The sequence below is a fragment of the Sceloporus undulatus genome, chromosome 9 (assembly GCF_019175285.1).
Source record: "Sceloporus undulatus isolate JIND9_A2432 ecotype Alabama chromosome 9, SceUnd_v1.1, whole genome shotgun sequence".
Classification (NCBI taxonomy): Eukaryota; Metazoa; Chordata; class Lepidosauria; order Squamata; family Phrynosomatidae; genus Sceloporus; species Sceloporus undulatus.
This window is the reverse complement of record NC_056530.1, coordinates 21,228,222-21,249,660: the sequence shown is the minus strand read 5'-3', so window position 1 is coordinate 21,249,660 and position 21,439 is coordinate 21,228,222. Positions and strand designations below refer to the sequence as shown.

The following is a 21,439-nucleotide window of genomic DNA, read 5'->3' as shown; positions in this document are numbered from 1 at the left end:
GCAATCCTGGTTTCCCAGAGCCCAAATCCAGCACTCAAACCACTACGCCACTCTATCTCTTTCCTAAAAAGTCAGGATACATCCACGCTTAATGAGACGTATCCTATTAAAGGTGGGTCCTGGGAGTTGTAGTTCAACAAAATAACATTTCCAGAGTTCTTTCGCAAGTCCTTGTTAGCAATCTAACAATCTTGCACTGCACTCACCTGGCTAAAGCCAGCCTTCCAAGGTTGGATGTGAATCCCAAGACTTCGGAGATAGTGGACAATTGCATGAGCAAGTTCTTTTTCCAGGGTAGACATGATTTGCTAAGCATCAGGTTTGCTAAACTTCGCATCAAATTAACTTATTTTCCTATGAAGTTTCGCCGTCTGTGGACTTGGCTAAACCTTACATGAAGAATCTGGGGGCGACCAACTGCACCCTTTCTTTCCCCATCAATAAATAATAACAAAGAGAAGACAAGACGGTGGACAGTTTTCTCATTGGGAGCCAGATGAAAGGACCTGAATCCATCAAAACAGTCAGCTCAGGTTTATAATAGAACCACAGCCCAGGGTTCTCTTAGTAAAAAATAAGAAGTTTAAACATTACTGTATTACAATTATTCCCCATTGCTTCCTTGGTTAATGCATCAATCAAACTGCATCTCAGGGACCCAACAGAATAAGAGACTGGTTCCACCTTGAATCAATGAAACCAGCAACTCTCCTTTACTCTGCCCCTTAAAGAAAAAGGAACGATAACCCAGCAGCTCTTTTTCAGACCTATTTTACAAGCTTAAATCTATGAATTTGCTCAGCTCAGACAAGATTTTATCTAGGCCTCCCTTGCTATCATCTCATCTCTCCCCAACCGAACGGAAACCATCTTTTTGGTAGAAGAAGCCTTCCTCCACCTACAATAACCCACTTCAGAGAGTTAAGAAGGAATTCAAAAAGAACTTAGAAAGGAGGGGAGGGAATAGAAGTGGTCCATTTATAAATTCCCTCTGAGAGATCAAGAGAGTGTTTAAAGGGACGCACATCTCCCCATTAGATCCAGATAAGGAAGAAAGGGAAAAAAGCAGGTGGAGGTTATGCCTAGTGTTCACAGGCATGTCAGAACTTGTGTTCGCTAAACAAGGCTGTATCCGCACTGAAGAAATGAAGCAGTTTGACACCACTTTAGAATCCTATGATGTGTAGTTTGGTCAGGCACAAGAAGCCTGTGACAGACCAGGCTGAACACTTCCCCAACTACAAATCCCAGGATTCCTCAGGATGGCACCGAAACAGTGAAAGTGGCGTGAAACGGCATTATTTCTGCAGTGTGCAAGAACTCCAGATTTAGGGGATGAATGGGGGCCAAATGGCATCAGTCAGAACTGCTTTTAAATTAAAGACTACAACTCCCATGGGCATTGGGATTCTGGGAGCTGTAGTAGAGTATGCTTATACCCCGCCCTTGAGCCCTAAAGGCTGATAGAGAACATTTCCAGTGGCAGAAAACAATACTCACGACTCGCTTAACACTAGTATTACTTAAATGTATGTTGGCAAAGCCGGCAATCCAAACTCAATGCAAACTCACATATGGGGGTGAATGTAATGTCTTGTGCAAGGGTTAGAAAATAGAAGAGAAATCTGGATGTACTTCCTAATCCAGTCTTCTCCAAACTAGTGTCTTCAGGATGAATGCAACTCCCTTCATCCCCAGGCAGCACAAGCCATTCTGCTTGGGGACTATGGGAGGTACAATCCAACATTGATGTAGGGTGGCAGGTTGAGGGACACCTTGATTCTGGGGATACTTTTATAATCTCAAAACCCTGCTTTTTCCAGGCCACAGATGGTGCTTTTATTTCATAGATGAAATAAAACACATGTAGTCAAACAACATCAGAGTGTGGTCAAGATGGCAAAAATTAGTAAATGAGGAAGAGTGTGCAAACCAGAAAGACTTGTGCGCTGCAGCAACTTGCTTTTGCTTGAGTTTACTAGGGAAGGGCAAGATCCTGCTTTTACTTCTCCTCTTCCCTCTGCTGAGTGTAAACTACTCTTGCACTTTCAGTTTGCAGTAAGCTGAAGACAAAGGAGGAAAGTGGGAGAAGGAAAGTCACATGGGGGCATGTTAAAAGCAGCTGGAAAAGCAGGATAAATCAGGACTGATGCTGCCAAATCAGTTGCGGGGTATATTAGCATAATATTTTGGATCCCCTTGCTGCAGATTTATGTTCTGGTTGTCACAGATCGAGCATTCCCCACCTCCAAAAATGCAAGAATGGGAAAACATCACCTGTTGAATTTCTGCCTGCCATGCAAAGCAACTGTCCATAACATCTGAAACCTGTGGATTAAAAAGAAAAACACCCAAAGTAAGTGCAATCTTTGCAAAAACTCAGTTCTGTCTTTAAAAAAAAATAAGTCTCTTGCTGACATGCATGTCCACACACACACCACATGCATCACCCAGTTCCTTTTAACCGCACATCGACACATGACCAACCCGTTTTGACTCAGCTGATTCACAGAGGCAGTGCACTCTTCTCAGCACACAGGCTGAGGACTGATGCATGGACTGAGGTTGTGCCAGAGGTAAAAGGTACAAAAAAGCAGCAGCAGCAGCAGCACCTAGCAGAGTGGTTTTAGTTAAAGATTGCAAAGAATCACAGAAGGAGAACCAACCTGAAAAAAGGACAGTGGTAAACTGGGAAAGCTATGATCCGACGAGAGAGCAAGTGGTAAGCAGAAATTCTCACATCTTCCTTTTTGTCAAACTACTTTTTTTGCTGATGTTTGCTTATCTAGTTTCATGTCATTCTGAACTAGAGAACATATATTTGTTTGGGTTTCTGTCCCTGTGCCAATGCTGAAAAGCACCATACCCATCACAGATGAAAACTGGGGCAAGTGTGGCCAAGCAACACCAGAGTATGGTCAAGATGACAAGTTGTTAATGAAGAGGAACAGCCAGGATAGCAGAGGCGGCAGCAGTTTGCTTTTGCCTGAGCCTACAGGGAAAGACTAGATTCCTCTGCCTTAACTACTTTTGCACTTTGAGCACAGTTTGCAGCGATTGAAGAAAGAGGATGATAAAGGAGGAAGAGAGGAGGAAAAACTGAGGCATTCTAGAAGCAGCTGACAAAGTGGGAGGACAGAGGCTTAACCAGGACTGGCTATATAGAGACAACTGGATGGTTTGTGCTTCTCTTTCCCCACATGTCTCTCCAACGAGAGACTTGTTGCTGTTGGATTTCTATGTGCAGCTGCTAAAGATACAAAGGCACACACCCCAAAGCAAAGATACTGTGAACTAAACTAAGGGCCCAAACAGACAGGCCAAAATAAAGGTGCTTTGGGTCATTTCGAAGGCATGCTGTTTAAATGATGGATGCAACTTAAGAGGCCAGAAGCCATGCCAAAGCCAGGCTCCAGTTCTAAGGACTAGAGCGTAGCTTTGGCGCAGCTTCTGGCCTCTTAAGATGCATACATCATTTAAACAGCATACCTCCATAGTGACACGAAGCAGTTTTATTTTGGCCTGTCTGTTTGAGCCCTAAGGTCTGTTACAGACCGCCGCCGCTGTTTGCTCCGTGAGCAGCCAAACCACGCGACTCCCTCGCGGAGCAAAAAAGAAGCCCAAAAATGGTGCTTCTTCTCGCGGCGCCATTATGACGCTGTGAGGCGCCAATGGCGCACTCGCAATGTCATAAGTGCTGTGCGACGTGCGGACACACAGCGTCCACTACGTCAATATGACGGCCTCCATGTGGAAGGGGCGCCGCCATTTTGTCCATATTGAATACGTACTAGGGTTAGGGGGGTGCGGAAGCACCGCCCCTTCCTAACCCTAATACGTATTCAATAAGGACAAAATAGTGGTTTGTAACCCGCCTATGTTCCCTACTTGCCTACAGCTGAGATGCTGCTCTGGAACAATGGTCCTGTGTAGGTGGGACATTTCCATTTCTTTTGTCCCCTGGCAAAAGCCACCTCTGCCCCAACAGACTGAAGGCTTGCCAGGTCTTAAAATCCAAAGAGTAACCAGAGGGTCAGCATATTTGAAGTGGTCTACTCTTAAGATGAGGAGATCTACAAACAATTTGATAGGACCGATTCCTGGCTGCACTTGAGTCGTCTTTTATTTTCATAAGACCAAATTGTCCGGTTGCCCCATTTTGCTTGGGTTAGAGAGTAGAGACAATAAGGATTGTGTGGAGTGAGTGTGTTTTACGTCAAGCATAGAAAAGTGATTATTTTCCAAGTAATACTTGTCATGGCTGGGGGAATCTGGAAGTTTTAATGTGAAATCTCGGCTTTTGCAAGCCAAGATTTCACAAGGTTTAAATTTTAATGAGAAATAAAGCAGAAGTGCCTGGGGTTTGACCCGGTAAGGTCAGCGTATGCGTCGGAAACCAAGTGAAGCAGACAGCAAGCAAAACTGAGAACATAAAATTAAAAAACAAAACAAAACCAAGTACTGTATTTTTATTGCCTTTAACCATAGGTGATTCAAAAAATGAGTGAGTAAAGCAGACTGTCTGTTAGGGAAAGCCCAGATTAACTCACACAAATGGAAGCAAAAATACCCATTCTAATACACAGAATATTTATTTTCATAAAATCTTACTGCACGAATTTATTCAATCTAGAAGTAGAGTCCTGTGTATTTGGGGGAACACATGTATGGTCAAAGAATTGGACAACTAACAGAACAAAATAAAAGAGAAAGCCAATATAAAGGGTGGTGTTTCCTCTTTTTCTGTGATCTTGGAGAGGAAGCCATACCCTCCAACATTTCAGAGACGAAAACCAGGACATGAATGGCCAGGCAACTTCAGAATATGGTCAAGATGGCAAAAGGTATTAATGAGGAAGAACACACATGTTAGGAAAGGCTGCAGTACTGTAGTTTGCTTTTGCCTGCGCCTGTTGGAAAGTGCAAGATTTCACTCTTTCCTCTCTAGATCTAAAAATATTTCCCCCTCCCTTTGACTGAATGTGACTTCACACAGAAAGTTATACAGGCATCATACAGAAAGCATTATATCCCATAGCAACAATGCAGTGTGCTATGGGTCTCTAAGAGCTCTCTAGTTCCAGCCAAAGCAAAGGGGCTGATAAGTTGTGAAGGAGTTTGTATGCATGTGTGTGACTGCACAATCTATGTGCATGCGAGGAAGTTGGGCAAGGGGAAGGAAGTTCCTTGCTATAACTCAGAGCTTCCAAACACCACTCGCTGCTGGATGGGTGGTTTATTTTCAGATGTACCCCAAGGAGTGGAGGAAGAGAACGCTGAGATGGGGAAATGCAGAAGACCCAGAGCCTGTCCTTTTTAATCATGTGTTTTTTGCAATGGTTGAGTGTGATTATAAGTTAAGAAAAACATCAGCGGAAATGCTCCAGTTTTTATTTACCCTTTGATGAGACCACCATGTCCATGCTTTCGGCTGCAGCAGTTTGCTTTTGCCTTAGTCTAAAGGGAAGGGCTAAATTCTACTCTTCTCTTCTCCCCTGCACCAACTGACTTCATTGAATGCAAACTACTTTTGCAATTTAGACGTGTCCACTTGTGGCCATTGAAGTAAAATGAGGACAAAGGGGGAAAATGGGAGGAGGAGAGAAAAACTGGGTCATTTTAAAAACAGGTGGAAAAGTGGGATGACTGTGGATTCATTAAACTGGGACAGTTCTAGGGTATGTATGATCAAACTGCAGGTCAAGGTGGAGTGTAATATTTTCAGGGTGAATTAAGGTTTGGTGACATAGTTTATGAGTAGAGAGGTGCGTCCTCTATCCAATGTTCCTTTTTAGCAGGGATTGTTTTGATTTTTCTCATACTCATTACTTACAACTCATAGTTCTTATTGTGCAAGAGTGGTGGTGCTCTTTCAGGACCTATATATGCACAGCATCTGACGTTTATCAGGCATTTCAAGGCTAGACATGTCGCTCCTTTGTTTTGTATTTTTCTAAGAAAAAACTTTAAAAGCTTTGGGTCCCATATTGGGAAAAGGTTGTCTATAAATCAAGGGAGGGAGGGGAAGAGAGAATGCTGTTGCAGTTGTGTCAAATATCACCGTTTCCCAGGGATTTTCTGCTTAAAATAGTTCTGTTTGTTGTTCTTTGTTAATAACTTTTGCCTTCTTGTTGCCTGGCCCTACCCTTTTGACTGCACCCGGATGTAGTAGTCTTCATATGTGAAATGTTGGATAGTTTAGAAGCTGCTTCTTTTGCAGGAAATCCCGGGCAGAAGCTCCCAGCATGACCGATACTGGCACCATCCCCGGCAGCGGCAAGATCTACCGGCGGAAGAGCAGGCGCCGCATGACCTGTCCTAACCCCCGGGAAATCAACCAGGCCTTAGCCTCTCTTGCCTTGGGAGAACTGAACCGTTCCTGCACTTTGGAGGAGTTGATTGAGAAATGCCTTCGCTCTTTTGGTAACTTGCCTGTGGCCAGTTTCAAGGGGAGGGAAGGATCCAAGGGATCGGGGCCCTTTGCATGGATATTGCCCCTTTGGGTGCCGTGACTTGATTTGCAAATCAACCTGGGAATGATCCAGATACGGAACAGGGAAAGCCTTTTTGGGTACCACTTTCCCCTTAAAACAGTGATGGGCAACTGGGAGATTTCCAAATATTAAGGTACTCCAATTCATCAGACTGAGGTGATGGGAGCTGAGGTACAATACAGTGGGCCCTCTACATTTGCTGAGGTTAAGGGCACAGGACCCTAAGTGGAAAAACAGCAAATAAAAGTGGAAAAACGGCAAATAAAAAACACTATTTTTTTTTAATCAGAGGGAACACCTCTTTAGGAAACTCTAGGTCCTCTTACGCAACTCTGTGGTCAACATTTGCCAGAAAGTGACCATAAAATTGCTCTGGAGGACATACTAACGCCCGGAGAAGTGTTCTTTCTAGGAATCTCTAGGTCCTCCAGCACAATTTCTGCTACATGTTGACCATAGAATTATGCTGGAGGAACTAGAGATTCCCACAAAGAGCATAGTCATCAAATAATCTAATCCACAAAAGTCAAAACTGCAAATGTGAGGGTTGACTGTAATGTCCAACAAAGGAGAGTCCACCAGTTTCCAAGGCAGTCTGCTCCTCCATCAAACAGCTCTTACTGTCAGGACATTCCTCCTAATGTTTAACCAGACTCACCTTTCTTGTAATTTGAACCCACTGGTGTAGGCTGTATCCTTCAGAAGAGCAGAACCCCTTCTCCATTTCCACTCTGAAGCCCAGTTCTACTTCCCTTTTGCTCATAAGTAAAATCAGCTCAACCCTTTTCCTTCTCCTCTAGATTTGGAGGGGAACCTGTGCACCAGCGACGTCATGGTAAACATGACATTAACTGTCCACAGTTGGGTGGTCCCATCTGCAGAGCTGGCACGACGTCTCCTGACTTTATATCCTTTTGGAACGGGTAACTCTGGATCACTTTGGGGACAACACCCCATTCGTATCATGGCAGTATCATAGCATTCTCAATGTATAATCTCTGGGCAAAGTTAAAGTATTTGAATTTTGGGTCTTAATCCGACCAAGATTCTTGCCAAATCCTTCAAGATGGCTAGCATTTCTCCCACAAAGTGATGTTATACTGAAATTCTATATTGGTTTCAAAAAGTTGTTCTAATAAGCATGGTTTGCCTCTATGGGCTCTGGGAGTTTTAGTTTTATGCAAAGGGTAACAATTCCCTATTAAAAGTCTCTTGGTCCAGTGTGGAACTACAGTAGCCTTTACAGAATCACTCTGTTGTATCCAGAGTGCACAATTACACCAGTTTGGTACCACTTCAACTGTCATGGCACTGTCCCATAGAATCCTGGGATTTGTAGTTTGTTGAGGTACTTAGAATTCTCTTCCCTGAACTACAGCAGAAGATCTCTCTGGCAGATAATTCTAAAAAGATCCCAAATGATACAGCCATGTTGTAGCAAAGCACTGTAACTGTGCAGTGTGAAACCCACTATGGGAACCATGAGTATATACTGTTATACAATTCCCATGCAACTTTAGATAGTAATTGTTCCATCCTATAAAACCTTGGGATCTGTAACTGGATGAACTGTCATAGAGCTTCAGTGTGCACCTCTGAATACCAATGCTCAGTTGGAGCAGACCAAATACCAATGCTCAATTGGAATGGAATGGACCATATAGCCCTCCAAGTGTTTTTGGGCTGTGAGTCCCAGCAGCCCTAGTCAGCATAGCCAATAGTGAGAAATGCTGGAAGATGCAGCCCAAAAATATTTGGAGGACTACATGATTCCCACGTTCAGCCTTACAGTTCATTTACTAGCAACTTTGGAAGGAAAATAGGAGAGTAGATTGCAGCGGATTTGTGGGTCATTTGCTTTGCTCAGTAGTTTGAGAGGGATGAAGTCTTAACTCGACATGTTACATACCAAGAAGCAACCAAGGAGAAGATGCAGGAGCGCCAGCTGAGGATCTGCCACTTCATCCGGTCTGAATTCTTTCCCCATAATTCTTTTTTTCCTTCTATCTTGGGATGGGCAAAGTGAAGTACTGGGTCTGCAGGTTGGGTGTTGTTGTTGTTTTACTCCCACCTCCATCTGCCCCCAAATTGTTCGTTCTCCATTCTGAAAAGGATGCATTGTTGGTGTAAAAAGGGGTCCTTCTCTCAATCCAACCACTTTCACAGCCATGTTTGGTGGCAACATAGAAGGCCTTCTTGCTGGCTGCTCCTACGCTCAAGAACTCCCTTCCCAAGGAGGCTAGGCTAGTTCTCTCTTTGCTATCTTTCTGTTGGAGAATCCTGAAAATAAAAAGCGGCATGATTTGGCCGCTTTGTTCACGAGTTAATGCTGGGATAATGGCGAGTTCGTGTGATATCATCTAAAAACAATCCTGCTCTTGCAGGATATTCACAGATTTAATACCCATTTATTCATGGGATGCAGGTGCTTCTCTCCTGTGTGATAAACTCCATAGTGTGTTCAAGATAGCATAAGTTTTTAATAAGAAAGACAACTTTAACTACGAAGAGGCAGCAGCAGTTTGTTCTTGCCTGAGGCTACTGGGAAGGGCAAGACTATGCCTCTTCCTGTCCTTTCCCTACACAGTGCTGAGTACATACTACTTTTGCACTTTAATCTCAGTTTAAAGCAGTTAAACTGAAGGCAAAGCGGGGAAGTGGGAAGAGGAGAGAGAAAATGGGCCTGGAGCTCATACTTCTGCCTCTGGCTTTAGGTATTGGCTCATCACTTATCCCGAAGCCTTCCACCTGGATCGGCATTTGGAGGAGGCTATTGCTGAGATTTTGGAAGTGGTGAGGAAGGAAGGCCAGAAGGAGTGCTGCCATCTGCTTGACACATCCAGCATGTGAGTCTGATTTCTCTTTGGCTCACAAATTGCCGACCTTGTGAACATTGTGAGCATTGTGGAGTTGAAGGCTTTCATGGCCGGCATCCATAGTTTTTTGTGGGGTTTTCGGGCTATGTGGCCATGTTCTAGACAATTGTGAGCATTTTTTTTTAATTACCTCCTCCAACTGGTTGCTAGTTGCAAGATTCTGGGAATTGCAGTTCCTCTCCTCTACCAATAACCAAGTTCCAACTACAACGTAAAATGAGGTGTGGGAGGAGGAGGAAGCACCCAACTGAAGCTTTTGCAGAACTGTTTTTAAAGTGATGGGGAGGCAACATAGGCAAGCAAGGTATTAGTTTTTCCTACCAGCAGGTACTTGCAGGAGAAGGACAAATTACTTTTCCTAAACATTGTCATGAAAGCAAAGGATTTAAAATATACAAGAAAAGAGATCTCATCTAAATGTTAGGAAGAACTTATTGAAAGTTATAACTGTTTGACAGTGAAATACATTGTCTTGGGGCAGGGAGGGGAGGGGATTTTTGAATTCAGCCCGTAACCTAGACTTCTGACCTTGCTTCCTTCTCTAGTGTGACCCATTCCTCAAGCCATTCCATCAGTTGTCAGAGCTCCAGTTGCGGCAAGAAGCGGAAAGTCTCGCTGCTTTTTGATCACCTGGACGCAGGCGAGTTAGCCATCCACCTCAGCTACCTGGAGTTCAAGGCCTTCTGCCGCCTCTCGGTAGGGACCGCCCAACCCTCCAGGGTCTGTATATGTGTGCAAGAGATTAGAAGTGGGGCAGATGTATGGACATAAAACCTGAAAGGAACCAGATATGTTGGACTATGGACCAATATCATTTCTGGTCGCTTTGATTGTGAGTTCCTGCATGGCAGAGGGTTGGACTGGATGGCCATTGTGGTCTCTTCCAACTCTATGATTCTATGACTTCTGTTGTTAAAAAAGGCCTCTTCTGGTCCTAGAATGGCCCCATAAAGATGATGACATGTCCCCTATGCCCTTCAAGGTGTGTTTGGTGCTATTTGGGGGCAAATTTTTATATTTTTGGTGAGAGATTTGTGGTGGGGTGCAGCCCTCCACAAGGCAGCCCCTTTAAGCTCCCAAAATTGCCCACCCTGGTTTAGTGGATCTAGGGTGGCCAGAGTGAAAACTGGAGAGGGTTTCTTAAAGGTTGTATAGAAAGGAATATAAACACAAGTTGCTTGTTACCTGGTTGTGTGACACCTGCTAGAATTCCCTTTGTTACACAACCATTAAAGATACAAGAGCCTTCTCCACTTTCAACTCTGCTAACACTATCTGGGTCATTCATCAAGGTTTGGGATGCTGGGGCAAACAAGAGGTTTGTGGAAACAGTTTGTTTAGAAAAGTTGGATAAAGTAAGACAGGTTTTTTTACTATATTATTCTTCTGTGTTGGGCAGTACCTGGACTTCCGGAATTACGTACTTCATGGGTCTGTGCGTGGAAGTCTGGCGCTGGAGCGTGCAATCTCTCTGTGCAACAGCATCTCTCAATGGGTGCAGGTCATGATCCTCAACAGGCCCACGGCCCAACAGAGAGCTGAAGTCTTCATTAAGTTCATCCGCGTTACTCAGGTAAGGTTATCAGTTGCAGCAGACAAGTTTCCTGGAAGAGAAAAATGGGAGATGGAGATGGGAACAGAGTCAGCCAGAATGGTGAGGAAGGTAGAAGTGATCAAGTCCTTTGAGGGACAGCAGAAAAACTAGCATACCCTCCAACATTTCACAGGTGAAAACAGGGACATATGTGGCTTAGCAACTTTGGAGTGTGGTCAAGATGCTCAAAGGTAATAATGAGGAAGAACAAACAAGCTAGGAGAGATTGCAGCATTTTACTTTTGCCTGAGCCTACTGGGAAGGGCAAGATTCTGCCTCCTCCTCTCCTCTTTCCTGGCTAAGTTAATTGAATGCAAACTATTTGGGGAGTTTAAACTCAAGTTGTAGCAATTGAACTAAGCTGAGGACAAAGGGGGAAATGGGAGGAGGAGAGAGAAACCAGGACATTTGAAAAGCATCTGAAAAAGCAGAATGACAGAGAATTAATCAGTACTATCTCTGCCAGATTGGGACTGTTGGAGAATATGGGTTGGGTACGCTGAACCTAAAGAAGAGAAATTATAGCACTCTAAATATTACTAAGGCTACCATCCATGCAGGCATGTTTTCTAGTGCTCCAGACAGGGCAGGAATCAGTAGGTGAACATTAAAATTATATTTGTTTATTATTTATTTAGGCAAATGCTCAGAAGTCATCTATCAGAGATGCTGTAGCTACATTCTGTGTTGCAGCGCATGCACTGAGCAGAGGGTTAGACTAGATTTTATCCAGAACCTCTTCCAATCCTACTATTCTGTGAGGAAGAAAGAGGTCAGAATTCACCATGATGTTTCCTCAAGCCAGAATCACTTGGTCCCCAGAAGCATATGTTGTTTTGGTCCAAAGATTGATAAATTGTTGTTGTTGTTTTTATTTTTTTATTATGATTTTAAGAATCCCTTAGTCCACATAATGAGTAGGTTGGAGGATTAGGGGAGGGGGCTTTAGTGTAATAGGCACTGGCTAGTTTTTTTAGATGTCAACTTCTACATTATATGAGAAAATCTTTCATCTTAGTATCTCTACAAACATCTTGCTCCTCTTCTATTTCACCTATTTTTGAGTTCTTTTCCTCATTGCATTGCAGAAATTAAGACAATTGCAGAACTTCAGCACCCTGATGGCAATTGTGGGGGGGCTCTGCCACAGCGCCATAGCTCGCCTCAAAGACACGCATGCGCTGCTCCCCTCCGAGGTTACAAAGGTAGGGGACTGGCAATATTCCAAAATCCAAAACTCTTTTCATGGGTGATTGAAATAGTGACACCTTTGCTTTCTGGTGGTTCGATGTACACTTCTAATCCCCAAGCATTTCAGATAAGGGAGATTCATCCTTTATACTTGTCCCTCCACATACGCTGGGGATAGGGGCACAGGACCTCCATCAATATGGAAAGACCGCAAATAACAAAAATGCTATGTTTTTAAATGAGAGAACAGCTCTCTAGGAATCTCTAGGTCCTCCAGTGCAACTCTGTGGTCAACATCTGCCAGACATTGACCAGAGAATTGTGCTGAGTAGCTACAAATGCCTAGTAGAGTGTTCTCTCTAGGAATCTCTAGGTCCTTCAGTGCAACTTTTGGTTAAAGTTGACCATAGAGTTGCGCTGGAGGACCTAGATATTCCTAGAGATAACATATTAATGAAATCCATGAATACTCAGATCCACAAAAGTCAAAGTTGCAAATGTGGAGGGACAAGTGTATTTACTTTTCAAGAAAGCATTCTTGCCCTGAGGAGTGGAGAACAAGGTCCAGGCCCTGAGACCTGGTAACCCTATATTTGGGGAATGAGATGGGATCCATGCATCCCTCTGTACCAAGCATAACCTCCTCTATGAGAAGGTTATGGTTGGTATGGCGGGATCCATGGATCTCACTTCATTCTCCATATTCCTGCTTCCTTCCTTGCACAGGTGCTGTCCGAAATGACGGAGTTGCTTTCCTCGAGTGGAAATTACGGAGCGTACCGACGGGCGTATGCCAACTGCGACGGCTTCAAGATCCCCATTGTGGGCGTCCACCTCAAAGACCTGGTGATGTTGCATGAGGCCATGCCGGACCGCGTGGAAGGTGGGCGACTCAACTTGAGCAAGTTGCAGAGCCTCTATGAGCCGGCCCGGGAGCTCCGGATGCTTCAGCAGGCCCACCCGCCATTCCAAGCCGACAAGGATCTCATCCACCTGCTCACTGTGAGAGAAGTTCCTTGATGGAGAAAAAGAAGAGACCATAAGGGTGGGGTCAGGCATCTATGTACGCTCTATGGGGAAGATATGCATGTGTGAAATGCCCAGAGATGTGGATGTAGCAACTGGGATAAGGCTGGGCAAAGACCAGGGGGCTCAGTGAGCCAATTTTGCTGCCAGATCCTCAGCAGGCTTCACTGTTATGTTTTCAGCAGTGACAATTTGTGGTCCTTTCGCACTACACAATTAGCACACTTCTTGTTGTCATGTGCCTTCAAGTCATTTGCGACTTGTGGCTGCCCTAAGGTGAACTTATCATGGGTTTTCTTGGCAGGTTTCTTCTGAGTGTGTTTGCCATGGCCGTCCTTTGAGGCTGAGAAAGTGTGACTTGCCCAAGGTCCCCCAGTGGGTTTCATGGCTGAGCTGGAAATCGAACCCTGGCCTCCAGAGTCCTAGTCCAATGCTCAAACCACTGTGCCACACTGGCTTTTGGTTCCATTTAAGCTGCTGTGGCTGAATCCTATGGAAACCTGGGATTTGTAGTTTTTGTGAGGTATTTAGATTGCTTTGTCAAAGAACTGTAGTTTGGGGTTCCCCAAAATTGGCGAATTTCCTGGAAGCAAAGAAACAGTTGTAGCCAAGGGGGTACAATGTGTCAAAGTAACTGGACCAAAATAATAGCAATTGTAAATAATTTACAGATAATTTACAAATCCCAGGCTTCCATAGGATGCAGCCGCGGCAGTCGCAGTGCTAAAATTTTGTAGTGTGAAATGGCTCCTGTTGTGTTACAATTCTTCTGAGGGCTATTCTTTTGGCCACTTTAGTGCCCTTTGAAATAGCCTAGGAAAGGCACCATGCAGAGGATAGTGTGTGATATCAGTGGATATTGTGTGATTTTTGCCTAATTTCCCCCTTGTTTTGGGTCCAAGGGCCCCACACAGGGTGAGGAGATGTCCTAAGGAGGACAAGGCGCCATAAAATGTAGGACATTCATAGAACAAAAGCTTAAAACACTCATATAAATGTCAATTCATGCTTCAAAGTCATGCTCAACATGGAGGATGTTTTTAAATTCCTCCTGGGCAGAAGTTTGGAATGTAGGACATGTCCTGGAAAAGGAGGGCATCTGGCCGCCCTGGGTTTGCCATTGCCATCCTTTGAGGCTGAGAGAAAATGACTTGCCCAAGCTGACCCAGTGTGTTTCAATGGCTGAGGGGGGATTCGAACCCTGACCTCCAGAGTCCTAGTCATGTATAGCTATGGGCAGAAGGTTGAAATAAATGTAGGACACGTCCTGGAAAAGGGGGATGTCTGGTCAACCTGGGTTTGCCATTGCTATCCTTTGAGGCTGAGAGAATGTGACTTGCTGACCCAGTGTGTTTCAATGCTGACGGGGGATTCGAACCCTGGTCTCCATACTCCTAGTCACGTATAGATATGGGCAGAAGGTTGGAATGTAGGACATGTCATGGAAAAGGAGGACGCCTGGTCACCCTGGCCACACAGGGTTGTATATTCTCTCCCCTAAACTAGGCCACGACAGCCTACTGCTAAAGCATGGCTTAATAGAACTACAAAGAGAGAGGGCCGAATAATACTAGGAAATTGCCTCATTCTGGAACTGTTTGTGACATGAAGTGTGTTGCGGGTGTGTGAGGGTCAGCAACCCCAGCTAATGTGTGTGGAGAAGGAGGGGGACAGAGCCACAAACAGCCATGTTGTGAAGCAACCGCCTCACTTGCAGAGGGCCTGTGTTGTCCTGCCTGGCCTAGCCGTCGCTTCTTGTGTGACTCAGTTACCACAACTTTGGGGTTGCTTAGCAACCTTTGCTATTACTACTACTACCAGGAAACTGAACCATAAACTTTGCATAGGCCTGGTAACCATGACAGAAAGACTCTGCATGCCCTAACCACCCTCAAGAGGGGTTTCCCTTCCTTCCCTTAATGCCTCCGCTTGCGCAACATTTTGTGCGCTTTGCCTAGCGAGTGCCACTGTTAAAGGGCCAAGCAGCCCCACAACTGTGTGTGTTGTGTGCCTTCAAGCCCTTTCTGACTTATGGCGAACCTCTCACAGGGTTTCCTTGGGAAGATTTGTTCAGAAGAACAAATTTTGACTTTGGTATTTGATAATCTAGTCCTCTGATGGGATGGGAGGCAATATATAAATGCATCAGATTAAACTAAAGACCTGAATGTCGTTCTTTCCGCTGTAACTTTATTCTGTCTCTTAGCTCTCCCTAGACCTCTATTACACAGACGAGGAGATGTACACGCTCTCCTACGCCCGGGAACCCCGATGCCCAAAGACACTGGTAAGAGACTGAGTGACGCCATACGAGGAAAAGTCAGTCTGAAGGTTTTACATCTCTTAAAATTGCCGCCTTCTTCCTTCACAGCCACCTTCCCAGTTCAAAACGCCCGTGGTGCTGGAGTGGGCACCTGGAGTAGCCCCCAAACCTGACCGGGTCACTATCAAGAGGCATGTCCAAGAAATGGTTGAGGTATGAATGGACCAAGCTAGGTGGAAAATGTCGGGGAAGGCACCCAGGTTTTACCAGCTCTGTCCTCTTAGGCAAAGGTAGTCCCTTGACATGAATGTCTAGTCGTAACCAACTGTAGGGTGCGGTGCTCATCACCATTACTAATCCAAAGAGCCAGTGTTGTCCAAAGATGAATCCAGTGGCCATGTAGCCAGCATGACTCCACCGAAGTCTGTTACCTTCCCACTGAAGTGGTACCTATCTATCTCCTTGCATTTGCATGCTTTTGAACTGCTAGGTTGGCAGAAGCTGGGACTAGTGACAGGAGCTCACCCCATCATTCGGCACATGAGCCTTGAACTGCTAACCTTCCGATCTTCAGCTCATCAGAACTGGTGTCTTAACCACTAAGCCATTGCTTGTTAAAACAGTCTACAATGTTCGTTGCCTTTTGGATGGATATCTAGATATTGTTGGACTTCACCTCTCAGCATTCCTCACCATGGGTTGTCTTTAGGGTTGCCAGTTCAGGACCATCCATGGTTCTGATGTTTCTGGTCCAAAATCTGAGAGCAAGGAACAGACCCTCATGATGTGATTAAGCTTTAGGATTTCCAAACTCTGATCCTCCAGGTATTTTGGTCTTCAGCTCCCAGAAGCCTTGACCGTCTTGGTCAACCATCTGGGATTCTGGGAGCTGAAGTCAAAAACATGCGGAGAACCAAAGTTTGGGAATCTCTGCTCTATACGATTTGTACCAACTGCAGTTGCTCATAGCTTGTCATTCAAAGAAATGCCCGCTCACACGCAAACATAGTTCCTTGTCTGGGAAGCAAAAAAAAGCCCGTTCCCACATCAAGGGGAAATGAGATTATTCCTTCCAGAATAGAGCATGAGTCCTGCCACTACAACACCTGAGAGGGATGGAAGAAGCTGAGTAACTTTTGCCATCTTGACCACACACTGGCCGTGTATCATGGTTTTCACCTGTGAAATGTTGGTGTGCATCACTCTTACTCCCAGGGTGCAGGGGGTTCCCCACGTGTCTTTTGTGGTGCATCGTCACGCAACACCTTGGCTTATTTCTTAGGCAGTGATCCTCAGCAAGTGTTATTTTCACTGCCCTGTGGTCACCACCCAGGGTTATGACAAGCCACACAGTCTACTCACACCCACAGTATGGTACCGTTGTCATGTGTAGATAGCGTTGTGATTCCGTATCATGTTTTTTCATGCTCTTTTGAACCTGGCAAAAAGAGTAGGGCCCCCTCAACGGTGCCTTTTCCCGCTTTTCTCCTCCCCTTCCACATAACACACCTCTTTCTGTGAAGGCAGAGGCTCAAATCCGGCCACTTCAACCACTTCCTTTTCCAGAAATAACATTTGCTGCAGAGACAGACCCTGCATGCGAAAGGGGGGGGGGGAGGCAGCGGCGGAAAAGGATACCACATACCCTTCATAGCTTTCACAGATGAGAACAAGGATATGCAGTGAAACATGCCTCTCTGCTCACAACAAAGGAGAATTGCAAATGGCTTTTTATTGAAGTCTTGAGGGCCCAATTTACTTTTAAGAATGTACTGGGCTTTACAGCATCATTTCACAGATGAAAAGCAGAACCTATTTGGCCAAGCAACGCCAGAATGTAGTCAGCATGACAAAAATGAATATGGAAGAACAGACAAGATAGGAGAGGCTGCAGCAGTTTGCCTTTTCCTGAGCCTTTTGGGAAGGGCAAAATTGTGCATCTTCTTGTTCTCTTCCCACACAGAGTTAACTGAGTGCAAACAACTTTTGTGTTTTGAATTCAGTTTGTAGCAACTGAAATAAGCTGAGGGAAAGTGGGAAGAGGAGAGAGAAACTGGGGCATTTTAAAAACAGCTGAAAAGGTAGAATGATAGAGTAGTGTAAGACATTCTTGATATATAGGCCTTTTGCCCAGGCATGCTCCCTGCTCATTCCCCAGTGAGCTTCTTTTCTCCTCTTTCCCCACCAGACTGTGTTCAAGAATTATGACCCTGAACAACGTGGCTGCATCTCTCAAGAGGATTTTGAAACCATCTCCACCAGTTTCCCCTTCTCCTTCTATGGATTTGAAAGAGACCGGTAAGAATTTGGACTGCGGAAAGAAACTTGAGTTATCCTAAGGCTGGGCACCAGAAGTCCTTATTTTATTTAGTGAAACAGGCCAGATTGAGAGCTCCTTTTTGTGGGGTGGAACCTCTGAGTCATTCATGCGAGACCTTTATTTAGAGAAGGAGTGGGTGAAGTTTAGCCCTGGGGCTGCATGTACCCCTTAGGATCTTTGTGTGGCCATTGACACCTCCAGAATCACCAGACAGATCTTTTTCTAGCCAAAAAAGAGAGACCCAAATAAGTCAAGCTTAAACATCACTGTATTATGCATTTATCTCCTTTTTTCACCCCAGCGACGGACCCTGGAGCCGAGAAGAGCTGACAGAGTACTTCATGCGGGCCTGTGCCATCGTCTCCAAACTGGGTCTTGGCTACCTGCATGACTTCCATGAAGCCACCTTCAAGAAACCCACCTTCTGTGACAGTTGTAATGGTTTTGTAAGTTTACAAATTCACCATCACCATCAATTCCCACATTCCATCAACTGCACTGCAAAAGCAGTGGTCATTGATGCCGTCATAGAAAATCCTGCTCACAATAGTAGAGTAAAGAAGGTAGACTGTGATGTGTAGTGGCAACAGCAGCAACCAGCAGAAGCTAAATAAGGGATAAAGGGAACTGAAGAGGAGAGTTTTACAGGTAGACTCTCTCCTTTCATTTAGAACTACGATCAGTGCTGCCTTTGTGTGTGTATGTGCCTTCAAATTGCCTATTGACTTATGGCGACTCCATGAATTTCATAAGCAAGAAACAGGTGACTTGCCATTGCCTTCTTCTGAAATACAGCCTTTCTTATCTGATGTTCCTTATTTGTCTCCTGTCCAAGTATTAACCAGGACTGACCCCACTTAACTTCCAAGACCAGAACCTTGAAAAACAAATGCTGTTTTTCACGGCCAGAAGCATCTCTTAAAATTCTATGGGCTGTTCGAATACAATTTTTGGGATTGGCTGTAAAGCTGCATTTTCAGCTATGAGTTCAACCAGTATCCCTACTCTTCTGCTGGCTTAAAAATCACTGAAGGTGACCATTGGGAAGATCTACTGCAATTAACTCTGGATTTTTCTCCTTCTCTATGCCTCTGTTCTAGCTCTGGGGAGTCTCCAAACAGGGATACCGATGTCGGGGTAAGCATACCCTCTACTAGAAACTAAAGAAAAAGGCAGACAGGAATCTGATCCCTCCAAATAAATCTACTTGCTGCTAAGCCTACAGTATATATACAATAATATAGTTGGCTCTTTGTATCCATGGATTCAAACATCCACGGCTTGAAAACATTCCCACAAAATATATAGATATCTTGATTTTGCAGTTTTATATAAAGAATACCATTGTACTTAAAGGGACTTGAGCATCTATGGATTTTGGAATTCGTGGGTGGTCCTGGAACCAAACCCCACTGGATACCAGGGGACCTACTGTATGACCTTATGCAAGTCATTTGGGGCATCTTCTTGAATAGGGAGGAAGAATAAACCCTTTTGCACTTAGAAATACTCCCTTGATCTTCTGGATATTGTCTATTGATTTTAAGTCAAGAGTGGTCAACTGCAAAAGGAACAGGGATCAACCCTAGTGGGCCTAATGCAACCAGAAGTGAGTTCATGTCATTTTGGGGTTCAATTTGGCAAGTTTTGAACTTTTAAAAAAAAGATTTTAAGGTTTTGTGGTGGGTTGGCGGCATTTTAGATGAAAAATTGCATGAAATTAATTGGGGGGATGACTTGGCGCTTTGGGAGACTTCAGTTTGGGTCTCCATGGAGTGCAGGTAGCCACATTTGCCCACCTCTGCTTTAAATACACTAATTGTGGACCCATCACTTGGACTCCTAGCTTCAAACAGAACAACAGGGAGGGGGGGCATGAACCTTCACATCTTGTGGCACAATCCCCCCTTTCTCACTTTCACCTGTAGACTGTGGCATGACCTGTCACAAACACTGCAAAGACCAGGTAGAAGTAGAATGCCAGCGGCGCCTCCATTCCTGCACCTCCGACAGCACCACGCCACGGATTGCCACGCCAGCCGCCGTCACGACTCCTCACCCTAGCTCTGGTAAGTTCACTGGGATAAATTAGGGACATTCTGTGTAGGCTGGGAATAGGCTCCCCAAATCTTAGGCTCTCTTCTCCAGCCTTCAAGAGAAGGGGTGGGGGTGGGAGGAATCTCAGGGCAAAAGTACTGCCTGCAAAACTGCGCGTATATAATTTGACTCATTTGTTGGGACATTTTTTAAAACTCTGCACACTCTGTGCAGCTGTGGTTGATTCTTGCTGTATCACCCTTAATGACAACAGTATGGTTGCCTTCTGTGGAGGTAAATGGTCAGCTCTGCTCTGAACAAAAAGCCGAGCTCATTCAGGTGGTCAGTTCCACCTGTATTTCAAGGAAGAACACAACTTCTTACTGGTTTTGAAATGGGGCCTCCACAGAAGACAATAAAAACTATTCCAAGTCAGTGTTCCTAACTATGCCTGTTCTCTCCACTACAGGTTCAGAGGAAGAAGCTTTCCTCTTCCCACCACGACGGGAGCAAGGCAGGAGCCCCCTTGTCATGCCACCATCCATCACAGGCAGCCAAAGGATGAAACACGCCAGCACCCAAACAGAGGCTACTAGCCCTGCTGCTGAAAGGCAAGAGGAGTCACCTACGGGGCCAGGTGGCCGCAGGAGGAGTCAACGGCAGCTACTGGAAAAGCTGAAGGAGTTGGAAAGGGTGAGAGTATTTATTGAAGTTTTCTATGGATTCATCTCTGGGAAGAAAAGAAGGGTTATTAGAACTGAAGTAGAATCACCTGAGGCATGAAGCCTAGCATTTTTATCTCCCAGGTTGTTTTTGTAACTGGGAAAATCAAGGTACTGTATTGGAAAAATTCAGCTCTTCAGACCAGGGACAGCCTTTACAGAATATGCCCCCCCCCCCAAAATAAACCTTGCCTGCTAAATAACCTCAACCGCTACCCATTGGGTGAGGACACTGGAGAGAGCCTTTTCAGTGGTGGCTACCAAACTTCCCTTTCATGGGTGGCTGGACGGTCGACACTATGACCTTCATGATGGTGCCAACCAACCAATGGCTTATTCTATAAAGGACATGAGAATCAAGGTATCATGAGTATCCTTAGGGTTCTGTTGCTTTTAGCTTTTGTAGGCAGTGGGTATACTCAGCTCCTCTGTTTCCAATATCCCTGAAGAGCAGGTCACAACAGTCGTCTTCTGCAACACAGAACCAGGTTCCTGAGAGGCTGGTGAGCTACCAGCATTTGCAACGTTGGGAAACGTTCTGAGTGCTCAGGTCCCTGCAAAGCTCTTGGGTCATATGTTAACATGTTGCTGAGGTGAGGGGTGGAACAGACACTGCTCACTAAGCAACTTGTGGGATGCTGTCTTGCAGGAAAGGGACAAACTCATGCTGGCCAACCAACGCCTCCAGACCCGCAACTTGCAACTGGAAACAGAGAACAGCCGACTGCTGAAGGAGGATGCAACCAATCTTCCTTCCCTCTACTGCTGGAAGGCATGGACTGCTTGCAACAACTACAGCCCTTCCAAGCCTAACTGAACAAGGAGAGAGATGGGAGCTTTGGGAGAGAAGGGATCTTGGCTTGCAATGTGGAAGACTTTGAGGGTGTGAATAAAATAGACTATTTATGAACTGGAA

At 45.0% G+C, this 21,439-nt stretch overlaps 2 protein-coding genes across 6 annotated transcripts in view; one reads left to right on the top strand and one right to left on the bottom strand.

The window, feature by feature from the left end:
• LOC121915132 overlaps positions 1 to 2,622 on the bottom strand; it is a 19,111-nt gene extending 16,489 nt beyond the window's left edge. Inside the window, exons 1-2 of one of the 2 annotated variants that reach the window (XM_042439028.1) lie at positions 2,488 to 2,622; positions 2,278 to 2,328 (exon numbers count right to left, since the gene is read on the bottom strand). In XM_042439028.1, coding sequence (XP_042294962.1) covers positions 2,278 to 2,328; positions 2,488 to 2,556 — 120 coding nt within the window. In that variant the 5' untranslated portion in view covers positions 2,557 to 2,622. Of the gene's footprint in view, positions 1 to 1,933; positions 2,064 to 2,277; positions 2,329 to 2,487 lie in introns of those variants that run through there. The other variant, XM_042439029.1, reaches the window with a different exon arrangement.
• Positions 1,981 to 21,439, top strand: RASGRP4 (RAS guanyl releasing protein 4). 4 transcript variants are annotated; one of them, XM_042439048.1, is made up of 17 exons: positions 1,981 to 2,356; positions 6,221 to 6,423; positions 7,295 to 7,400; positions 8,400 to 8,462; positions 9,209 to 9,340; positions 9,916 to 10,066; positions 10,770 to 10,943; positions 12,053 to 12,169; positions 12,882 to 13,157; positions 15,388 to 15,468; positions 15,553 to 15,657; positions 17,633 to 17,742; positions 18,066 to 18,210; positions 18,865 to 18,901; positions 19,693 to 19,833; positions 20,271 to 20,494; positions 21,173 to 21,439. In XM_042439048.1, the coding sequence occupies exons 2-17, from the start codon at positions 6,246 to 6,248 to the stop codon at positions 21,338 to 21,340; spliced, it is 2,208 nt and encodes a 735-aa protein (XP_042294982.1). In that variant the 5' UTR covers positions 1,981 to 2,356; positions 6,221 to 6,245; the 3' UTR covers positions 21,341 to 21,439. The 4 variants fall into 4 exon arrangements, with proteins under 4 accessions (XP_042294982.1, XP_042294981.1, XP_042294983.1 ...); XM_042439047.1 differs by lacking the exon at positions 1,981 to 2,356 and adding an exon at positions 2,536 to 2,722; XM_042439049.1 differs by lacking the exon at positions 1,981 to 2,356 and adding an exon at positions 2,945 to 3,178.

Excerpts from the sequence above, each read along its gene's own strand:
- RASGRP4 (XM_042439046.1), top strand. The coding sequence starts at position 5,290 with ATGCAGAAGACCCAGAGCCTGTCCTTTTTAATCATGTGTTTTTTGCAA. Across the intron at positions 7,401-8,399 it reads GCACGACGTCTCCTGACTTT|ATACCAAGAAGCAACCAAGG; the intron begins ATATCCTTTTGG and ends TCGACATGTTAC. Across the intron at positions 15,658-17,632 it reads ATGTCCAAGAAATGGTTGAG|ACTGTGTTCAAGAATTATGA; the intron begins GTATGAATGGAC and ends TTTCCCCACCAG.